Source organism: Dromaius novaehollandiae, chromosome 6, assembly GCF_036370855.1.
Source record: "Dromaius novaehollandiae isolate bDroNov1 chromosome 6, bDroNov1.hap1, whole genome shotgun sequence".
Lineage (NCBI taxonomy): Eukaryota > Metazoa > Chordata > Aves > Casuariiformes > Dromaiidae > Dromaius > Dromaius novaehollandiae.
This window is the reverse complement of record NC_088103.1, coordinates 43,126,480-43,146,567: the sequence shown is the minus strand read 5'-3', so window position 1 is coordinate 43,146,567 and position 20,088 is coordinate 43,126,480. Positions and strand designations below refer to the sequence as shown.

The window sequence follows — 20,088 nt, the reverse complement described above, 5'->3', positions numbered from 1 at the left end:
GATGCACTCCCCATATTAAAGTTACAAAAATGAAGCTTAGAACAGTTTTTAGACCCCATGTTCATCCACAACTGCAATCTGCTTGAGGGAGACAGGGGAAGTGCATGCCTGTGTGAGTATATGAATACTACATTAGTCCATGCCAACATCAGAGTAGAGTCATGAAAACAGCAACTATTTATACTCAATCAAACCAAATCACAGAAGAGCAGCATCAGGACTTTGAAAGAACCACATTATATCTACAGGAACAAGCAAGAGAGAAGAATGGCTTCTAGTAGGGAATTAAGAGCAGAATATCGCACAGTTTGAAAAGCGGGTCAGCCACAGCTTTATGTTCAAAGCACATTTTAGGCAACTGCCTTGCTTAAAGCAGAGCAACTTTAAGTTTTTTTAAAATATGCACCATATTTACTAGGCAAGGAGATCTGTTGCACACAACAAACAGTGTTTGGTCATCCAAACTTAAGTTTGTTATGTGGCTTTCTTTCCCAAAAGGTAATTATTCTTTGAAAAAAGTGTTTCACACAGAAGCAAACAAACAACAGGTCTTCTTCTTCCTTCTTGCTCTCCTTTCATGCTAAGGAGAAAAGGATTCAAAGTGACATTTTTAAAGGGTCTTACCAGTGCTCATGGAAGTCAAATGAAACGTAAGTCAGATTTGCATTGTTGTACAGAAGCACTTGTTTAAGGTAAGCATCTCCAATAATCTTCTCTCTGCCTGTCTGATCCACCAAGTTAATAATAACCTGTTCAAGAGTTTTAATTAAAGTCATCTTCTGCAACATGACTTCCTTAGATATATCACATTGTAACAAATAGGACAAGAGTTAAAAAAGTTTGTAGGTCATCTTGCTAAAGTTATTATATTTGCTAGTTTGTACTCAACATCAAATAAGCTCTAACAGTTACCTGCCTACCTGAATGTTAATACAAGGAAGCCATGAATTGATAAGTCACATATCTGAAACTGGGGCTTAAGCATTTTTGTAATGTATTATTGCTGTTCAGGTTACTTTGAAGAATACAAGAAAGTTAGTCAAATTTTGATTGTGCATCACCTTTCCAAGTGTCTAAAGCAAACTTCCAAAGATAAAAAGCCCTTTTTTAATTTCTTGCACTTTAGGAACATAACTTGACTTCATGTAGCACTCACCTGCTTTTTGTAATATTTCAGCTGCTCTTCAAAATGTGCACGAAAACAGGACACTGTTTCATTTTCACCTGCAAGACAGAGTAATGTTAGTCTGTTCAGTAACAAGTTCTACTTGAAGTACCAATTGTACACATCTGGGTATGAGCTAAACTAAAATAATTATGCAGCATAGCATAACGCATTATACAGAATTGCTTCTAAAAGGTCTTGCATCAATTTGATCAACTGCAGCATAGGGGGTCTACTACTATAGTACATAATGGAAGACCATTCTTAAAATTCTTTTGTCCAATGTACTCTACACCCAAAGCAAAACAAAACTTACTCCTTTTCTATAAGCCTATTGAATTCCTCCGCATACATATCTCACCCATGTTACCACACCCCTTTCAGAAGGGAAGTTCATAGTTGTTTTGGGGCTAGGAAGTTACTGAAAGAGCAAAGATGTACTGCACTCAAAGTGTTATCCAACTCTCCTGGAAGACTAAAGTATTGGGGGGGGGGGGGGGGGGGCGGCGGGGGAGAAACCAAACACAAACACTATCAGCTTAAACTACCAGTGGTCCTCCAAAGTCTCAGTTTCTACTGAGAAGCATATCAAATTAAAGTGTAATTCCTCCTTTAGAAAAATCCCATTAGGAAAAAGAGCTGAACAAAAAAAGATTTGTAAACATGTCACAACACAGAAGCTTTCAGATGGAAATAATTAACTGCTGCTTCCATGTAATCTGGAAGGGGGTTTAGTCTTAGATTTTCCCAAATCTACAGCTTGCTAGTTTTCCTCACTATGAATTATGTTTACCTTTCCATGATCTGGCAACAAATCATCCCTCTCCAGTTATCTTCAGGTATTTAGTGTAAACTCACAAGAGATGAATCTATTGACACATCTTCCTTAAGTCTTGAATGATACTGCTTGTAAGCTTAGAATTGTGCTAGAGTTATGGTTAGATTCCTAAGCAACATAAAAGAAGTTTTACTAGGTCCTACTCAAGAGACAGGAAAAACACAGCCCTTCATTTTCAGCATTACAGCCCTCACCTAAAAGGATCTACTGCTTGATTTTTCAGCCCTAGAGTCTTCAGTGGAGTGGAGTCTTCTAGAAAACTAGACTTGCTAAAGTTAGAGAAGAATGCAAATACAAATTTGACTAGCAGAAGTACATACTTATAAGATATGTCTGGGATGTCAGTCAATCCAATCCAGTGTCACTCTGATTCCACAAGATCATGAACATATTAGTCTTCTTCCCAGAAAATTTTCCCTTTTACAATACTAAACCTACTAGGATGATACAAAGGCCAACAGAATCTTTTGGAAGTTCAGGGAGGGGACACCTAGTTCATACTAGCATTCATACTCGCTTCTTCCCAATATTCTTAGACACACTACAGAACTGTGCAACATGAAGTGTCTAAGTTTTCCCCGCAATGAATTAGTGGTTCTTAATACAGAAGGAACCTCAGCAAACCTCAGACAGAGGTTTTCTTAAGACCTCACTAAGCAGACTTTCTCAGAAGAGAAAGCCAGGTATCTCCCTTCTTAACCCAAAAAACACTGCAACAAACAAGACAAACAGGCACTTGATTAAATATTGAAACCTCAAGATCCCTCTGAATTTACAAGGGATAAAGAGTCAGAGCTCCATGTAGCTAGCATTACAGCAGAAGTTAAATGCAGTCAAGTCACTACTATTATTCACAGCTCTTGGAAAGAGTCACCAAAAAATTATTAGTAAAGAAACACTCCAGTTTCCCTATTTCTAATGGAACTCTGATCTTTAGTTATTCCATTCAAAAATACTTACTCTTGTCCAGTCGGGGCCGTGGGTTATATCTATATCCAACTTGGCTCCAGAAAACAGGCACAGAGCCTCGTGTTTGAATAAATGAGAGAGTATGATTATGGACATGAATCAGTTGCTCTGTCTCAACATAGTTTGCCACATTCCCATTTTTATCAACACCTCTTCGCTTATACCGCATTCCTAGGAGGAATGAGAATAACGATCAATTTGCATTTAAGTATTAGTCTTAAACATGGATAACTCTGCTAGTGTTTTCAGCAAGTGACAAGAATAGAGCTCCAGACAAACTCCCATATCAAATGGTAGAAGTATCTTCTTCCAGTCCCCACAACTTTTGTTTACTATTTTAAGGCCGGGGGAAAGAGACAGTAAGTTGACAGAGTAATGCAGTTTACTGGCACTGAATAAACAGCCTATAAAGCCAAGAACAACTAGTCCACTCTAAAGAATACGTATGCCTCCTGTTCTGTCAAATTTAGCAAGTTTGACTTCAGTGCTCAGTATTTTCCTTGAGCCTAAAAGGCACCTTTTACTGACAGATGCTCCACTTCTCACAATAAGATCTTCTGATCTGGTCATTAAACATAACAGGTAAGTGTTTGCATATAGAAATCAGGTAAAGGAGAAGCTACCATTGTATTTCAGAAAGGACAGAGGGAGAGAATAAGTTTAAAAAATTGTAGAAAGATTCAAGTCTAAAGTTTAAGTAGTTCAGAAATTCAGTTCTGCAGAATCAGAACAGCTTGTTCCAAGTTCTGAAGTAGTACTGGGCTGAGCTTCTGAACTGAACCCCACAGCAGCAGTTAAGGACCATAAAGGAGATGGGAGGGGGTTAGAAATAGGGAAGTGAAGAGAATGTAAGATACCCATCATAGGGACCTTTATTGAAACAAAAAGGAGTGAGGTAATTTTATACAATTTAATCAGGAAGGACCTTTTGGCCCATGACTTCAGACTAAAGCTTCAGATGCCTTTTACTTATTCCCTCCCACTAGAGGTCAGGGGACATCATCCCAAAATCAAACTAAGCCATCAGGGAAAAAAACTGTAGTTCCCTTACTCTTGAAGTCTCAACTTTTCCAGGCACTATGCTCTTTTTTTCTAAGCTTAGAGAGCTGTCTTCCTTCATGTCTCATGGCACCTTTCCTTAAGGTCTCAGGTGTGTTAATAATTTAGTGCAATGTGTTATTAAAAACAAGCTATCTGAAAAATAAAGATTCAGTATAACATAACACTAATTTGTCTAAGAAACTTTCTCACAAGTTTTTCAATACTTAAATGAAATAAATGAAAACACCTTGAACACTTAACTAAAATTAAGCATTACTGAATGAATTAAAAACATGGCTTTACCTTGTACTTCTTCTTCAAAGCATTGCATCAATCTACTGGAACAATCCTCTTGTTTTAAAGAGGAAAAGCTCTACACAATTTGTGTTCTGGACTAGGAATCAGATGGTCATAATGTCATTAATAGTAAAGAGCAAATTGATGAGCTATTTACCCTGCAGTTCAGTTTCAGGCTTTTTAAAGCAACTTAGCACAGATAAGACTTACTGCAAACTGGATGCTATCTTAGAACCATCACATATTTACTCTGAAGAGTTCTGATCAACAGTTTTCCTTAGAACTGGATTAAATACATTGAGTTGAGCTGCAATAAGACAGCCAGTCTCATATTAGGATAAGCTCACCAGGTTTTCTTGTTCTGATATGTTAAAAGACTGGCTCTGTAGGAAAGACAAGAGGAGTTGGAGTGGGTAGAGAATATCGGGAGAGTGCTCAGACTGAAAAAAATCAGAATCGAACAGGACCTACTAACGCAATTCAATCTTTCCTCCTGTTCTCTGAAATACAGGAAATAAACTTATTTGCCTCTTTCCTATTGAAATAAGTCAAACAATGAGCAAGACCAAAGCATGGTCTTTGTTTCATACCTTTGCCTTACCTAGTTTCCCTTCGGGGGCAAGAAAAGACAAATGATTCTTCAAGTGCCTTTTCAAGTTCCTACTGAACTGCTGTCAAGCCTTCAAAGACCTTTGAAGGCATCATTCCCACCCAGGCCCACTGAAGTATCAGTATCAGTTCAGTGCTCTAAGCAAGGTTCAGATCAAAGTGTTCTTTGAAAATAGGACAGGGAAGTTTATCCCAGAACAATCATCTCCAAGGATACATTCAGTGCCCAAAAGAGATCAGTGAAGCTCCCTTAGTAACTAGTCTCCCATAAGCAGGAAAGGCTATAGCACGTACTTTGACAGGATATTAACATCTGCTGAACAACATAGAACTGTCTTCCAAGTTTTATCTTCTGTATTCCTCTTCAGTATTCCAAAGAGTCTGTTTACATCCAATCTAAGCTGTTTGTCAATAATAGGGCCTTCTGATACTCTGAAGTATTTGCTTACCAGCTCTGTGCCGACTCCGGCGTGAGATAAGTGCCACCAGAAATGTTGGGTGAATGTCATCTACGCAAGTTGATTCCTGAGGAGTTTCAGGACTGCTCTTCTCATCATCAGAAGATTCACTATAATTTACCACAAGTTCTTCAATTTGCACAAATCCTTGTATGATGGGTATAATCCAGAAATCCACTTCAGCATTCTGAAGGTTACAAAAAACAAAAACAAAAAAAAAACAAAAAAAACCAAAAAAAACAAAAAAAACAAAAACACAACACACACACACAACAAAACACATTTACATTCCTGTTGGTTTTAATTTATTCTACATTACCTACAAGTTTTTCCACCATTTCTCATGTATATTAACAGTTGCTAACTATTCCTTTCATTTTTTAAGAAGCTTGTCATATCTGTCCGATTCCTTAAAAAAAGAAAAAAAGAAAAAAAGAAAACAGCATTTTTCCCTCTGCTGGTTGTAGGGATTTTAAAGTAGGGGATTGGAGGTGTGTGTGGGGAGGACCACACCTCAACAGGATTTCTATGATGGTGAAGCAAGAAAAAAGGCAAAAAGCCCTCCTCTACTCCCAGTTACCTAGGGATTTAGGAGAGCCCTAATATTCCTATCACAATTTTAAAAGCTTCTTTTCCCCTTCCTTACAGGAAATTTTCATATAGCATTGTTTTATTAACTAAGGTTTAAAAGCTTAGAGTAATAACCATTCATGCCAAAGATTCAGAAAGTCAAGTCAGACAAAGCAGAATAAAGGTAAACGGATTACCTAGTTTCCAATTTAAAGCAGTTGTACCCCATATGCCCACATAGAGGTGGAGAATAATTCCCTAAATACACATGGCCAACCTATTTACCTGAACTTATGGCTTGTTGGAAAGTTAGTTTTCTACCATGTTTCCAATTCGACACAAACTAGAATGTCAACTGGATTTTTAGTTTTGCCCCAATTGTCACGCAGCACATCCTCAGAAGTCAGACTTCAGGTTTGAGAACATTAGTATCGCTTCCATGTTATAAAAGGTTTTCAGAACTTGCTAACCAGCAAGGTGCGTGTGTGGCAACAAGAAACTTTCAGCCAATATCAATTGCTCTAAGCTAGTTGTATAAGCAAGAATTAGTATGCCCACCATCCTACCAAAGTTATGTTTTCCAGAGCTTTCCTTGTATGTCAGAACAGCCTAGCCTACTAGAATCAACAAGAAGGAGAAACGGAAGACAGCTAAGAAGGCAGGAGAAAAGAGAAAGAAAGAAACCACCACATATACAGAGATAGCTTTCAGGTCAGTTTGAGTGGCTACTTCCATTTTTATTAAGACAACAAATAATCTGCATTTACATGTGTGTGTATGTGTATATATATAAAATAAATTGTGCATCTAAAGACACATTCAGGCAGTAGCATTCTAATAGCACTTTTAAGAAGAAATTCAAATAAAGGTGGAAAGACATTTGAGGTATTTGCCATTATTTGTTGGAGACATCCTTAAGTAAATACATTTCCCTTGCAGGAAAGATTTATCTTATTCTATGCTACCTAAGCTATGACAGAATTGTTATGGTTTACTTTAATACAACCATTACAGGGTGGCAGGGCAGAGGGCTGCAAGGGGAACCTGTGAGACTAATAGGTGTGCATTTAAAGCCATTGATGCTTTCACCTCTGAAGATTCTGCATTGTACAATACTATAAAGTGTGGAGGATAAAGAAGGTAGTAAAGGTAGTGAGGGTTTTTTGCCAAGCTTAAAGTAAAATTCCAACAATTCATTAGAATTTAAACTTCAATGGCAAACAGGGAGGGAAGAACATTCTTCAGTTGTACCAGTTAAACTGTTGTTGGAATATACAAAAACTTCTGTATTTTTGAAAAAAAAATTTTCATTGTTAAAAGTGTCAAATAATTAGACAAACAACTTAAGGAAATAGATTTGTTTAGTTAAGAGGCCTGCAGAGCTCCTTAGAGCCTTTCATCAAGGTTAGGTGCTTGACTGTCACAAGAGTGGCCTATTCCATGCCTTTTGTTTTAATAATCACAATGTAGATTTATGATACTAGCTATTTCCTCTAAGCACATGACCATCCGCCACAACACACCAACTCACAAAAATACCTTAGACATACTAAAAACTAATAAAGCTGTTAGCTTATTTTCAGCAGAGGTTATAAACATAGGCTTCATATGGACCAGTTCAGCTGTCTTCAGCACCCAAGCCCAAGGTTCAGAGCCCTGCACAGTAGTGTTCTTTTATCCTAAAACCTCCATTTCTTAAACAGAATTTAGATCTGAGTCCCATGCTAATCAAGGTTATCCATGTGTATCTTATAAAGTGAAGATCCAACTAGTTAAATTCCTGCATTGTGTGAAACTTGACAGAACATCCAGTCTTATCCTACTCTGATCCCATAAGCTCATATACCATAAGATAGGTTTATCCTGCTCTAATCCCACACAGAGTATAAAATCATTAATGAAAAAGATACAGGACATAAGGCAAGATGCCTGTCAGCTTTAGAACCACCTAATACTTGGGCTAAATTGGCATTTAATAGTGTGTTTTGACCTGAGGGGTTCATTTACAATGAAGCAAGATCATCCATTGAAGAAAAAAGCGGTTGTTGTACATTTCTTGATTTGTGTGCCCATTAGCTATGAAGAGGCTTTTTCATTCTGAACTGTTCAGAATAATTATTTTACACTACAGTTATGTTGATCAGCTATTCTGTCACGGGGGGGGGGGGGACATTTTTATAAGTGTGTATACTCATGTATATATTTTATATAAAATAATCTCCACTTAGGAGGACAGAAATCTTGTCCCAAAGAATATTGTTTCTTTACTCAATAAGGGAGAAGAGCAAGAAAAAAAAAAAAAAAAAAAAAAAAAAAAAAAAGTCAGCTCTGTCCAGGGACAATCCATTTCAAAGGTAAGTGGATCTTAAGTATTCCTTCAGAATCCAGCATGAACTATTACACCACAGAACAAGTTATTCTGCATTGCTTTATTAAAATAATCTGTAAGTCTGGCTGATGTTCATTCATTAGCAGTGACTGCAGGCCAAATGACAGGCTAGCTGGGGGAAGGAGTGTCAGCTGCCCAGGAAGTCAGCTGCTCAGCTCAGATAGGCACAGCCCGGATCCTGACCTCTCTGCCAAGCAGATTGCTAATTAACATTTATGAGGCCTTAACTTTGGAATTGTACTCATAATACACTTTTTTGAGAAAAGACTCACATCAGTGCTGATGAGATCTTCAATCATGTGCTTGTTCCAAAAGAATCTGTCATCAACCTGTTTAAAACAAAAATAGTTTTTGCAGTATTTTAACCAAGGTTTGAAGATATCTTTGGCAGAGATGCTGAGGGCATTCACTACAACTGCACATACAAATCTAGTGTTCATTGCTTCCAAATATGTAACAGCTCAACTGAAGACATGCTGCTGGGGGCTTTCAGTTCCTTGAACAGAAGTCTGTTCCAGGGCAAGGTCCTCAGTTACTGTAGATTATATGCAGAATGTGGCCTGGCAGGTTTGCACCACATACATTTACCATTGCACATCTTCCTAAAGAAAAAACACTTACTTTCCTCCACAGAGGCAAGTTAGTTTTTTCACACGCGCTCTGCCTCTGTACTGAATTTGTTAGGTCATAGGTCAGACTGTAGTAAAAGGAATCTGAATCCATGAACATTTTGAACAACTCCTCCAATAATCTCTTCTCCAGCTTTTCTTTTTCTTTACTTTCTTTAATCTGAAATAAAAGTAATGAAATTCTTATATTTTGCTTTTATTGAAAGAGATTCTAACCATATTTGCTAAATCACATTTCTAACCTTGCAAAACAAACATTTTCTCAGAGGGGCAGAATTTTAAATTTGGTAGCAGAGAGAACTCAAGGCCCAGCATCTTCTAAAATATCATGCATCATAGAAGTACATTCATCGTGAGGATTATTCAGAGCAAAGTCAGACTTGGAAACATACTGCTTGAATGCAAGATCAAAAGAGTATATCCAGTTTCTCAGGTGTCCCTAAATTAAAGATACTGCATTTACCTGTCCCAATTTCAATAAGTATTCTGTATTCTTTACATTTTCAAAACCCAGCTAAGTATTGTGTCAAAAGTGTTCTGGTGAGATTTTAAGGGTGCACAGACTTTCTTAGAAAACCCATCTTGTGTTCAACTCAGAGATGCTTAAACAGGGCCTTCTGCAGAAGTTTCAAATCCCACTAGAAACAATTCCTGAGGAATTCCTAATGCCTTCTTACCAGGACTTATGTAAAGACAAAAGGAAAGAACAGTAACAGTTAAATAATCAAAAATTAAATTGAACTTCAAGACAAAGCTGTCACATTCTGCAGTGTTTTTACTGGTTCTCTTTTCAAGTCATTTATTAGTGGTCATTCTGGTCACTCACCACAACCTTTAACTTATCAACTTATCAACTAAAAAAATTCTGCAAAAAAAAAAAAAAAATACCACAAGAAAACAGTAAAAGCATACCTTCTTTTTATTTGGAGCAGACACATTTGATTTAATTTGAGTAAGGGTCTTCAGTAGAAATTTTGAGTCATCTGGAGACTGCGTAATCTTCTCTGATTTGTTTATCCCAAAATGGTGCTTTTTACAAAGCTAAATAATAGCAATAGTATTGAATTAAAGCTAATATTTAAATATATACTTTAGCACATTCAAAGAAGTTTTAATGGAAGTCTACAAAAGCAAGCCTATGTAGAAGTCCAAACCTAGGGGAGACGCTCTAAATACAGGGGGAAAACATGTAGGTTTCCCTTTATAGCCTGGTTTCCCACACACACAATGTTTACAAAAGCCATTTTCCATTGTCATTGTGAGAAAAATCTACCTCAATTTGACATGACTCGAGTATCCAGACCTTCCTCAATTTCCCACCTAAACGACAATGCAAGTTATTATTATTCATCTGTTTTTCCTTTAGCCAAAATTCGGGAAGGGTTAAAAAGTGAGGTCTTCTCTTAAAGCCAAATTATAATAAGATTAAGATTTCAAAATAGAATGGATGCAAGGGCAGTGATAAAGAATACTCTCTCCTGATGAGGAATGCAAAGATTTTCATACCTCTAGTTCCAGATCCTGGGGTTCCGTTTCAGAAAGTGGAATCACTGCAATTTTTGTTATTTTGTATACTTCATGGTCTCCTGGAAGCCTGCCAATCAATGCTTTCTGACGAATTAAAAGTAGCCACCATGGTAAATCTGGAAAGAGTTTAAAGCCTAACTATAAAGTCACATTCACTTAGACTAATCAAATCAGAAGCTTTTCCCAATGTAAAAACCCTCCTAGAAGCCATTTGATTAGAAGAATCCAGTGAATTATGATTTGTTATTACAGTATTTATATAATATACTGTCATAAAAGGACATTCCAAAAATACTTATTCTATCTCTTATATAAGAGGGGGACTACTATTTCAGACTTGTCCATTCAGGGTAAAGTTACCATTGCTTTACCTATGGCAATTAAGCTGCCCCTAGGATGTGGCACATTCCTACCAATATCATTATGGTAGTGCAATCAGAAGAAGCAGGTATTTGAGTTTACCACACAGTAAGGCAAAAATCTTTCCCTCAGTACTTTCCATTGAGTAGAAAACAAACAAGAGAGCAAACAGCATCTGCTTTCAAGAAACTCATGAGTTCAGAATTCTGGTGAGCAAACTTGGACTTCAACATAAAAGTTCACATATATGTTTAAAGTTTCACAACATCAATTTCTACACCACTCAGATATCTGTATTTCAGAAATAATGAACCAAGGATTAATGAAGATACCAGTTTTAGTGGCATTCTATATACACTTTGTCTACAACGCTTGTAATAACTTCAACACTTTAAAGGGATAGAGAAACAGAACAGTAACATTCCCACCACTAACAGTGACTTGACATTAGTTTCTTAGATTTTAATCCCTCGGCTAAATCAGTAGCACGCTAGCAGTATGCTGGGCTTTTATAAGCCAAAAGTGAAAGTTTAAGAGATGGAAGAAGCAGAGAAAGTTTTAAAGACAGATACACACACTTTTCCTCCAGAAGCAGGAGACTGAGTTTAACTGAAGAGATCATACACAAACACTAAAAGCCTACTACAGTAGAATTTCACTTGCTTCCACACTTTGGGAAGTGGATTGTGTCATGTATTACTATGCTTTGGAATACAGTATCCAGCTTGGGGGGTGGGGAGGGGTATTTTGGGGTTCTATAGCAAAAAAACAAGCTTTTCCTTGCTCAGTGAATTCAAAACAATATTTTATCTTCGAGTGCTTAAGACAAGACAACATAGTTTAAGTTTATACACCCAGATTTTTCTTCCCCAGTTTTTCCAACATACTTTTAGAACAGAATTAAAAGCTTTAAAGTTGTGAGCATCTTTCCAAAGTTATGAAAAGTATGAAGTTATGAAAAGCTTAAACCATTTATATCCAAAGCTGGCAAGATGTGTTTAAGAGGCAATTTCTCCTATTTGAAGAAAGGAAATAATCACAGTAAGTAGACTGCTGTGCATTATGACAATCTACTCCTTATTTAGATGTTATATCACTGTCTTTAGACAAGATATGTGCTTATGTTGACAAGTGTGCTGTGAGAATCAGAGGCCACGGCCACCCTCAAAAAAGGGTTGGGGGAAAGGGAGCAGAGACATTTGTTTTTTAGAAAACCACATGCACTGAACATAAATGACAAGTCCTGCACTACTGCCCAAACACAGCATCAGCATCTTGATATCTCTAGGATCCTAGAGACAAAGATCTCTACAGGATTACAGAGATAATTCAGATTGAGCAGGGTGACCTCTGAAGTGCCTTCCAGTGCAAGGTCAACTATGAGGTTGGACCAGGTTACTCATGGCTGTAACATGAGCATAAGGTCTTCTAAAAAAAAACTAGGTGACCTGTACCACCTTTGATGGTCAAAGGATAACAAATAAGGATGAGACAGTGACAGCAAACATCAGTGAGGCAGTTATTCTTACTGACAGCAGACCCTGGAACTGTTCTTTTCTACAGGTACAAGCAATATCATTTGGAAAGCACCTGCCTTTGCCTCCACCATTCCACACTGACAACCACAGGGGTAAGATGGAAACAAGAAAATGGAAGCTGAGGAAAACAGGACAGAAGTTCTGTGTGATAGCCTGAGAAGATCACAAGAATATCCTTTTAATAAGAAGGAAATTGAAAAGCTGACAAAAAATAACACCAGCAACAGATAAAGATCTCTACGCATTTATCTAAAAAGATGGTCTACTGATATCTATATTGCCTTCCAGTAGGAAAACACAGGTCTCTGGAGATAAGGATCACAAGCTTAACAGGAAGACTGTGCAATAGCACATCCAGACATTCTTGCTGGGCAATATTGCACTCATTTATCCTCACCCATAGTAAGTTAGCCACACACTTCACTCCTATAAGGAGATCACCAGCATACATTAAACAAAGTGGATACTCTCTCAAAAAAAGGAACTAGAACTCAGGTTAAACCACATTTTTCCAACAGAGGAATATCAGTTAAGCATTTCTAATGAGACACCTTAGTAAAAGCCCTTTGGCTACTCAATTTACATCATACTGTTTACAAACCCTTATAACAGCAAGCAAGAACTAAAGAGTGTAATATAGACCAGTGAGGCCTGGATCCTTTTATTATATAAATGCACTCAAAGTCTTCTTGGCATACATTTCAAAGTTATTTTTGTTATAGCCAGTACTAATGAATAGTGAAAGAACAAGCTCCCCAACAGATCTAAATAAAGAGGTCAAAAAGTGATTGATTATGCAGATAAGAGGTGACCTAAAGGAAAAGCTTCAGTGGCCACTAAAGCCCATAATTGCAAGAAGTATCCAAATAACTGAGTCCCCAAATGATTATGGGCTTCTGCAGATAAAGAAAAGTCCCATAGAACAGCTTCTAAAAAACAGTTAGAATTACTGTCTATTCCTGGATGCACCATACCTCCCACTTTCAGAAGAGCACTACAGCTACTATTATTTCAGAAAGTGAAATGCATGTTTTAATCATCCATCTTAAGATTTGTCTTTACTGTTTTATGAAAGAGCAAATAGCAACAACTGATTTAAAGTACTGTATTTAAAACATGCTATTACCTCTCATTTGTCATTAAAACAGGAATTTAGCTCCACTTTTCCTTCAACACCCAGCCAGCACATCAATGCTATATCATTAAGTTTTTCTCTGACACCTCCCAAGCAATCTAGCATGTAGTTTCCCCAAGTCCCTTTTCAGCAGTAACTGAATTTTTAGTCTGTGCTTCATAAGTTCTCTATAAACAATGCTTTTTGCAAGTGTTTGATTTTATCTAGAGATAGACTACACTATCATTTGTTACCTGCACAACTATATCCAACACAGAATTTAGTCACACATGAAAAAGCTAAGTTGTTTATTGGTTCCAATTAGACATATCAGTTACATCCAGTTGAGCAGATTTCAGATGCTAAACCATTCACCATTTTGATCAACATTCAGTGGCATGTTAACAGAAACCTTTCCCAGGAATGGGGAAGGAGGAACCATGCTTCCCTTCTATTTACCCAGTCTATGGAACCTTGCCAACAGCATTTAACTCAGGTCTCCAGTTAACCAGCACAGGAGGACCAAACTAAATTGATATGAGTACACATTTTACACAGCATAATAGTGCAGCTTGACAGAGAAACAGAGAAACGTGGTAGCAGAAAGGAAGTTAATTGGAATTGAGCTGGAAGTAACACAGGAATCCAACTTTGGATGCAGTTAGATATGCAACATTAACCCTGAGCATATTCTAGCACTACAATTTTTGATTAACTCACTAAACAGTCTCTCTGATCAGATGAGATTACTAGTTCTCCTTACTTCTTTTAATGGTATGAGCTTTCACGTGGAAGTTTTAGAGATTAGTACTAGCAATAACTTAAGCAATCATAAGCCAGAGTCCTTTCATCAAGTGAAGAAAAGATTTTTTAAAAGCAGATCAGAAAGTCTTAATTCAGAACTCAAATCATCAGGATACCAGCAGTACTTAATGGATGAAAGTGTCTATACTTTATAAAAAAACTTCTACTTGTTCAGTATTTGGATTATGACCAACAGAAATTGCATGGCTATACTGATATTTTGTATGCATATGCACTGATGAGACCACAAGAAAAAAAGAATATAGAATATTTTCAAGTCTGTGCCCAGAACTGGCTAACTGATTTCTCATAAAACTGCTTCCCTGCCATGAAAGCTTTCCTCCAAGTTCTCCTGTACTAGGCCAGCAATGACTCCCAAGATCAGGGATGAGATTTTTAACTGACTCTTAATTACAGCAATTTGGCAAGGGTATGTCAATACTAAATTAAGGACCTTAAGACTTTGGCTACAGGGACATTTCAAGCTCTTAAGAACACTGAAGTACTACGAGAGTAAGCAGATCTCTCAAGAACATGTAAGAATCTACATCCAAGACATTAAAGTACACATGGGGTTAGTGACAGCTTGAAAGAGTGCAAGTAGCAATGTCAGTACTTAAAAAGTTGGTTTCCAGTAGTAGTCAGTACATGCTAAGCTTCTTAAACAGTATTTCCTTCCAGAAATAGCTAATAAACCAAGGTTTTGAGCAGAACAACCCATACTGGATTCTAGCTTCAAAATAAGTGGTCTGATCATTACAGTCTTGAGCAGGGGGTGGGGGTGGAATCATAGTCCCATTGTTCCTGTTGACACAGATCAACTCTGGAAGAAACATTTTACCAGGTTTCCACAGCACAGTTTTCTTATGAAGTCTGGAAAGAATGGTTCCTGGTCCAGCACTGTTAAATATTTATATAACTTCTGCTGATAAAGTTTCCAAGTGGCAAAGATTGGTGCAAGAATAAGTAATGAAGACAGGTTACTGTTACAGAATGTTAGATGATTTAGCTAGAGGATTATATTCAAGTCTAGTTTCATGTAATCAAGTGAGAGCATTGTCAATAGGAGGTTTAAAAAGAACCATGTAAGCCACTTCAGTGGACCTTCTTATTTTGACTGCAGCACAAACAGAGGACACTTGTTAGTATCTCTCAGCAGATTCAAGGAAACAGTAGTTTTCAAAGAGCAACAAATAGCCAGAAACAATATCTTTCCTCACCAAGATATTTAGATCAAGAAAACAAACATCTGTTCACAGCATAGTTGCATTGCTAAATGCCAGAATATCAACAAGGGGAAATAGCCCATGCACCATTTATGATGGTGCCATTTAAACAAGGTAAAGAAGAAACAAAATGTTTCCATTGCTCTAAGCAGCAACTGAATAGAGTGCCTGGATAAGCATAATTGACACAGTATGTGTACAGGAAACATGCAAAGAAGACTAGATTATCAAGCTTATTACCTGATAACAGCAAGCTGATACCTGTTAAGCCACATGTTGGGCAGAGTTTCAACTCTGCTTTCACAAACAGAGAAAGTGCCTGACAATAAGCATGCATACAAGGACACCCAGTTGCCATAATATACTATGGCTTCCCAAAGACATTTGACAAGAACCCCCTTCAATGGCATTTAAGCTAGGCTCCCTGGAGAGAAAGGGGATGGCTTCTGTGTATCTAAAAACTTGGTTAAAACACAACCGTGTTAAAAACAAGCAAGGACAATTTTCCACAACAGAAAGAGGTCATTACAGAAATTCAGCCATCTTTCATCAATTCATGCTGAGTATCAGCAAACATGGATAAAGAAAAGAGACTGAGATGACAAGAGGCTGAACCACTTTGAAGCATCAACTCAAAAACAAGGGCTGAAAAGATCTGTAGAAGGAGCAGAGGAAAAAAATTAGATTAAATTTAAAGTGACAATTTGAAAGGAGAGCTGATTGTAAATTTTAGAGAGGGATGGGCTCTGAGTCCATCTCAGGAATAAGCTATGGACTCTCAGGAATAAGACTTGAGGTTACAGCAGCTATGGATCTGACCATTTCATAGAACTAGGTATCAAAATAGCAATGGCATATTAGTGAGAGAGAAAGAAAGAAAACATGGACTGCCTGACCACTATAGAATGCCTGCATGGTACATCTCCATGAGTTCTGCATAAGCTCCACCCATCCAAATTTAATGAAGTGTGTACTAAAACTGGAAAAGAATGAGTGCTATATAAGGAACAATTAAGCAGACTGTGGCTTTTTAGTCTGGAAGAGAACCTTCCCTTTTGTCTTCAGTCATTTATCTTTACTTTCTTCATACTTCTTGTGACTTCAGCATTCTGTTTGTTTGAGCATGCCACCTCCTAAGTTCATTTGATGCCTCCTGTATTGGAAGCAGGCCATAAACAAGAGGATATGGTTCTTCATGCACATAATATAGATGTTTAACTAAAATATACCGCAGTAAGAAGTTTAAAGGGAGGCTGTAAAGAGCAAAAGATTCACTAAGTGCTGTTACACAGAAGACGTGACAACTGGTCTAGGAAGACTCAGCCACAAGTTGCTGTGAGTGGGAAAGTATTCTGCTCTTTTATGCTTCAAGACACCTGCTTCTGGTCACTGCCAAGAAAAGTTTGTGAGTCATATCTTTAGTCTGACTCAAGACAGCTATTCTTATGCAAAGTGGGCAGAGAATGAAAGCATATTCATAGATGATCTTGGTTAAGAAAAAAAGATATTGGAGCCTGTAGCATAGTTCCAATATTCCCCACCCCAAGCAGACCTAAAAAAAAATATATCACGATGCAGTTGAACAGCATGTTACAACATTATAGTATCAACAAACTCACAATTTAAAAATTTGAGCAGTCACCAAGATCTTCTACAGTAACACTAAATTTCAGTTTCATATTCATATCAAAGTAAATGAATTTGAAGCATCCATATACTGGTTTGTTGCTACAGAAGGAACCATAGCTCTTCTTCCATACATATGCGCACACACAAACTGCACATTATGAGCCACACAGGAACAAGGGTAGGACTGCATCTACTCTAACATCTTAAACTGCTCCTCAGCAGAGAAACTCTGCAACAAAATAAAAATATTTAACAGTTATCTTTAGTTTTTAACCCACATTATTTAGTCATCTGGTTTAGAGGATGGTCCAGCAAGTAGGTGCATATGCAAAGCCAAGGGAAGTAAACTGTAAGAGGTAGTAATCATCTCCACCTGCTTTGCAACTGAAAGTGTATAATGGAACTATTCTCAGCATCTTAATAGCTAAAGTAATCAAAAAACACTCTAAAGTGTTATGACTACTATATTTATTCTATTCTCTGCTCTTCCTGCCTCAACCTTATTTCCTGTCCAAGAGTCTCAGTCCATTCAGCTTTGAAAGAAAAACCTCAGATCAACCATCTCTCATACTAGAATTCAAAGCCACTTCAAACTCCATAGTCATGTCTGACTCGTACTATGGCATACATCTCTACATGTTCTGTTGTCCCACCTCACAGTGGTAAATGCTATGATTCCAGCACCTGAATTAGCAGTCATTTTAGGGCTACATTCATTAAATATGGAAGTCATAACATAACATTAGTTTCATCATTAAATTAGAACGATGAGTTCCATTTAATTTCCCACACCACACAGTATCTGTTTCTATTTGACAGACCAAATATCTGATCCATTTCAGCACTTAACCCATCCTGGTATCCCAGAACACACTTGAAACTTTACCTGTATTGATCATATTGCCAGGCACTACTTTAAATGCAGAGTTTAAGCATTCACAAAAATAAAGAACAGCACAGAGTAAGAGCAGCAGAGTTTATGGCTAGCTTTACCTGTCAGTAGATGTATCCAGAGTTCTACCCATAGAAGAATCCTTCTAGACAAAGCTGGTATATTACATTGGAATAAATATGTATTTTGTCTACAGGACTTTGCAGCTGACTAGAGCTAAGAATACTGACTTTACTATACTGAAAAAGGTAATAACTTATCAAAGTACTAGAATTGGTTAGAAAGATAGGCTTATTAATCACAATGCATTCTGCACCTATTTTTATTTTACAGCTGTGTCTTACAATATTCCCATTTAACTACAGAGAAGCTTCTAGATGTTCCTTTTACTTTCAAATAAGGCTCCCCCAAATTAGTAATTGTTCCTCAAGTTTTCAGTTAATATTGAGAATTCAAACTTAATGGTACAGAGCAGAAACGACTGATGGAAGTTTTCACACAAGAAAAAAATTGTTTGATAGCGTAATGGTTTTGTACCTTCTTGAATAAATAGGTCTTGAATGTTATGTTTTGCCTCACAGAGCTCCAGTTACAGATTTCTACTACTCTTCACATTTATGAAAGTAATATTTTTGACAAAACAAAGAAGAGCTAAAAGATATACAGTAGAAAGTTAGAAAAATTTTTATACTGCACTTCAGATTTGAGTTGGAGTACTCCTCCTTTATGAAGGATACTACGTAAAGTTGCGTAGCTTAAATAGAATTGTTTGTAGCATCACTGCCTTCAAAACAAAGTGTATTAGAAATGAGAAAAAGCATACCTGTATGAAGCTGAACTTTACCGATGACTCCCTCTACCAGGCCCAGACAAATGGGATTCCAAGCCAAAAGAAGATCAGTGGCTGCAAAAGGAATAGTGTTCAGATTTTAGATGAACTCAACAACATAATTAACCCAGTCATTCACTCCACTTTCCCACCTAGCAGGTAGAAAAATATGCTACAATTCCTGCAACAAGAAGATACATATGCTGTTCAATTTCAGCTTGTTATCAAGTAGGTACCAGGTAGCCATTTTACATTAACCAACTGACCAAACGCTTTGCTCCTATTTAGAGCTGTACTCCACACCTTTTGTGGTTATTTCAGGAACAATAATACAAAATTGTTTTGAGCTACAGTCATTCAATTTAATGTATACTCGCTCCAATACCCATTAGAGTCTCTATTCTTAATTACAATTGTACACAGCTACAGTGAAATTGAATGTGGGTCATTCAGTTAGTGAAGCGACTCCAGAAAAAACTGAACAGATGCTTACTTTCATCCCCAGCTTGCTCCCATGTCTATGCTACCACAATTAGTTTCACATCCTCTTGCATGCATAGATATTTCCTCTTTTGCTAAATGAGCTGCACAATTACATGCAATAATATCAAAGTATAAAACTCAACTTTGCATACTTTACACAATTTCTAAGCCTCCTGCTGCTGAGAAATTCCAGTGAACCACAGGGAGTAGAAAAGAAAGGAGAAAGACAACACTGTCAGCTGTGAAAGGCACTCCTATCAACATATAGTCAAATCTGATGCAGACTAGTAAGATACTACACCAAAAGTATATATCACATCATACAAGATGCCTATCATTGACATTCAGTAAAAAGTTTAACAGTGGTGTAACACCTGTACGTTCAAGAATATGGCAAAGTTTCAAAAGTTACATATTTTAATTAAATCAGTAAAAGCAATTAACACCTCTGTAAGAGAGCAGCAACTAGAAAAAAGGAAATGAGACAAGGTTTTTCTGTTCCAAAAAGAACAAAGTTTGTTACTATCTACAAATACTGATAGTTTCTAGGTGGGAAAGGTTTACAGTATGTCTCTATTGGCTGGATATTTAAAAAAAAAAAAAATCAAAAAAAACAAGTTATAAGCTTTGCTCCTAGAGTCAATAAGTGACCATTCAAAAGAACAAACTTGCACCACATACCAAGATACAGAAATATATACAGCCATCCCCTAAATACACA

The 20,088-nt window shown here is 37.1% G+C and overlaps 1 protein-coding gene across 1 annotated transcript in view; it reads right to left on the bottom strand.

The window, feature by feature from the left end:
- Window positions 1–20,088, bottom strand: part of INPP5F (inositol polyphosphate-5-phosphatase F) — a 46,910-nt gene that overhangs the window by 15,420 nt on the left and 11,402 nt on the right. Inside the window, exons 2-10 of the mRNA XM_026105536.2 lie at window positions 18,879–18,959; window positions 10,472–10,608; window positions 9,878–10,006; window positions 8,958–9,125; window positions 8,609–8,665; window positions 5,369–5,564; window positions 2,964–3,143; window positions 1,157–1,224; window positions 625–749 (exon numbers count right to left, since the gene is read on the bottom strand). Coding sequence (XP_025961321.2) covers window positions 625–749; window positions 1,157–1,224; window positions 2,964–3,143; window positions 5,369–5,564; window positions 8,609–8,665; window positions 8,958–9,125; window positions 9,878–10,006; window positions 10,472–10,608; window positions 18,879–18,959 — 1,141 coding nt within the window. The remainder of the gene's footprint in view (window positions 1–624; window positions 750–1,156; window positions 1,225–2,963; window positions 3,144–5,368; window positions 5,565–8,608; window positions 8,666–8,957; window positions 9,126–9,877; window positions 10,007–10,471; window positions 10,609–18,878; window positions 18,960–20,088) is intronic.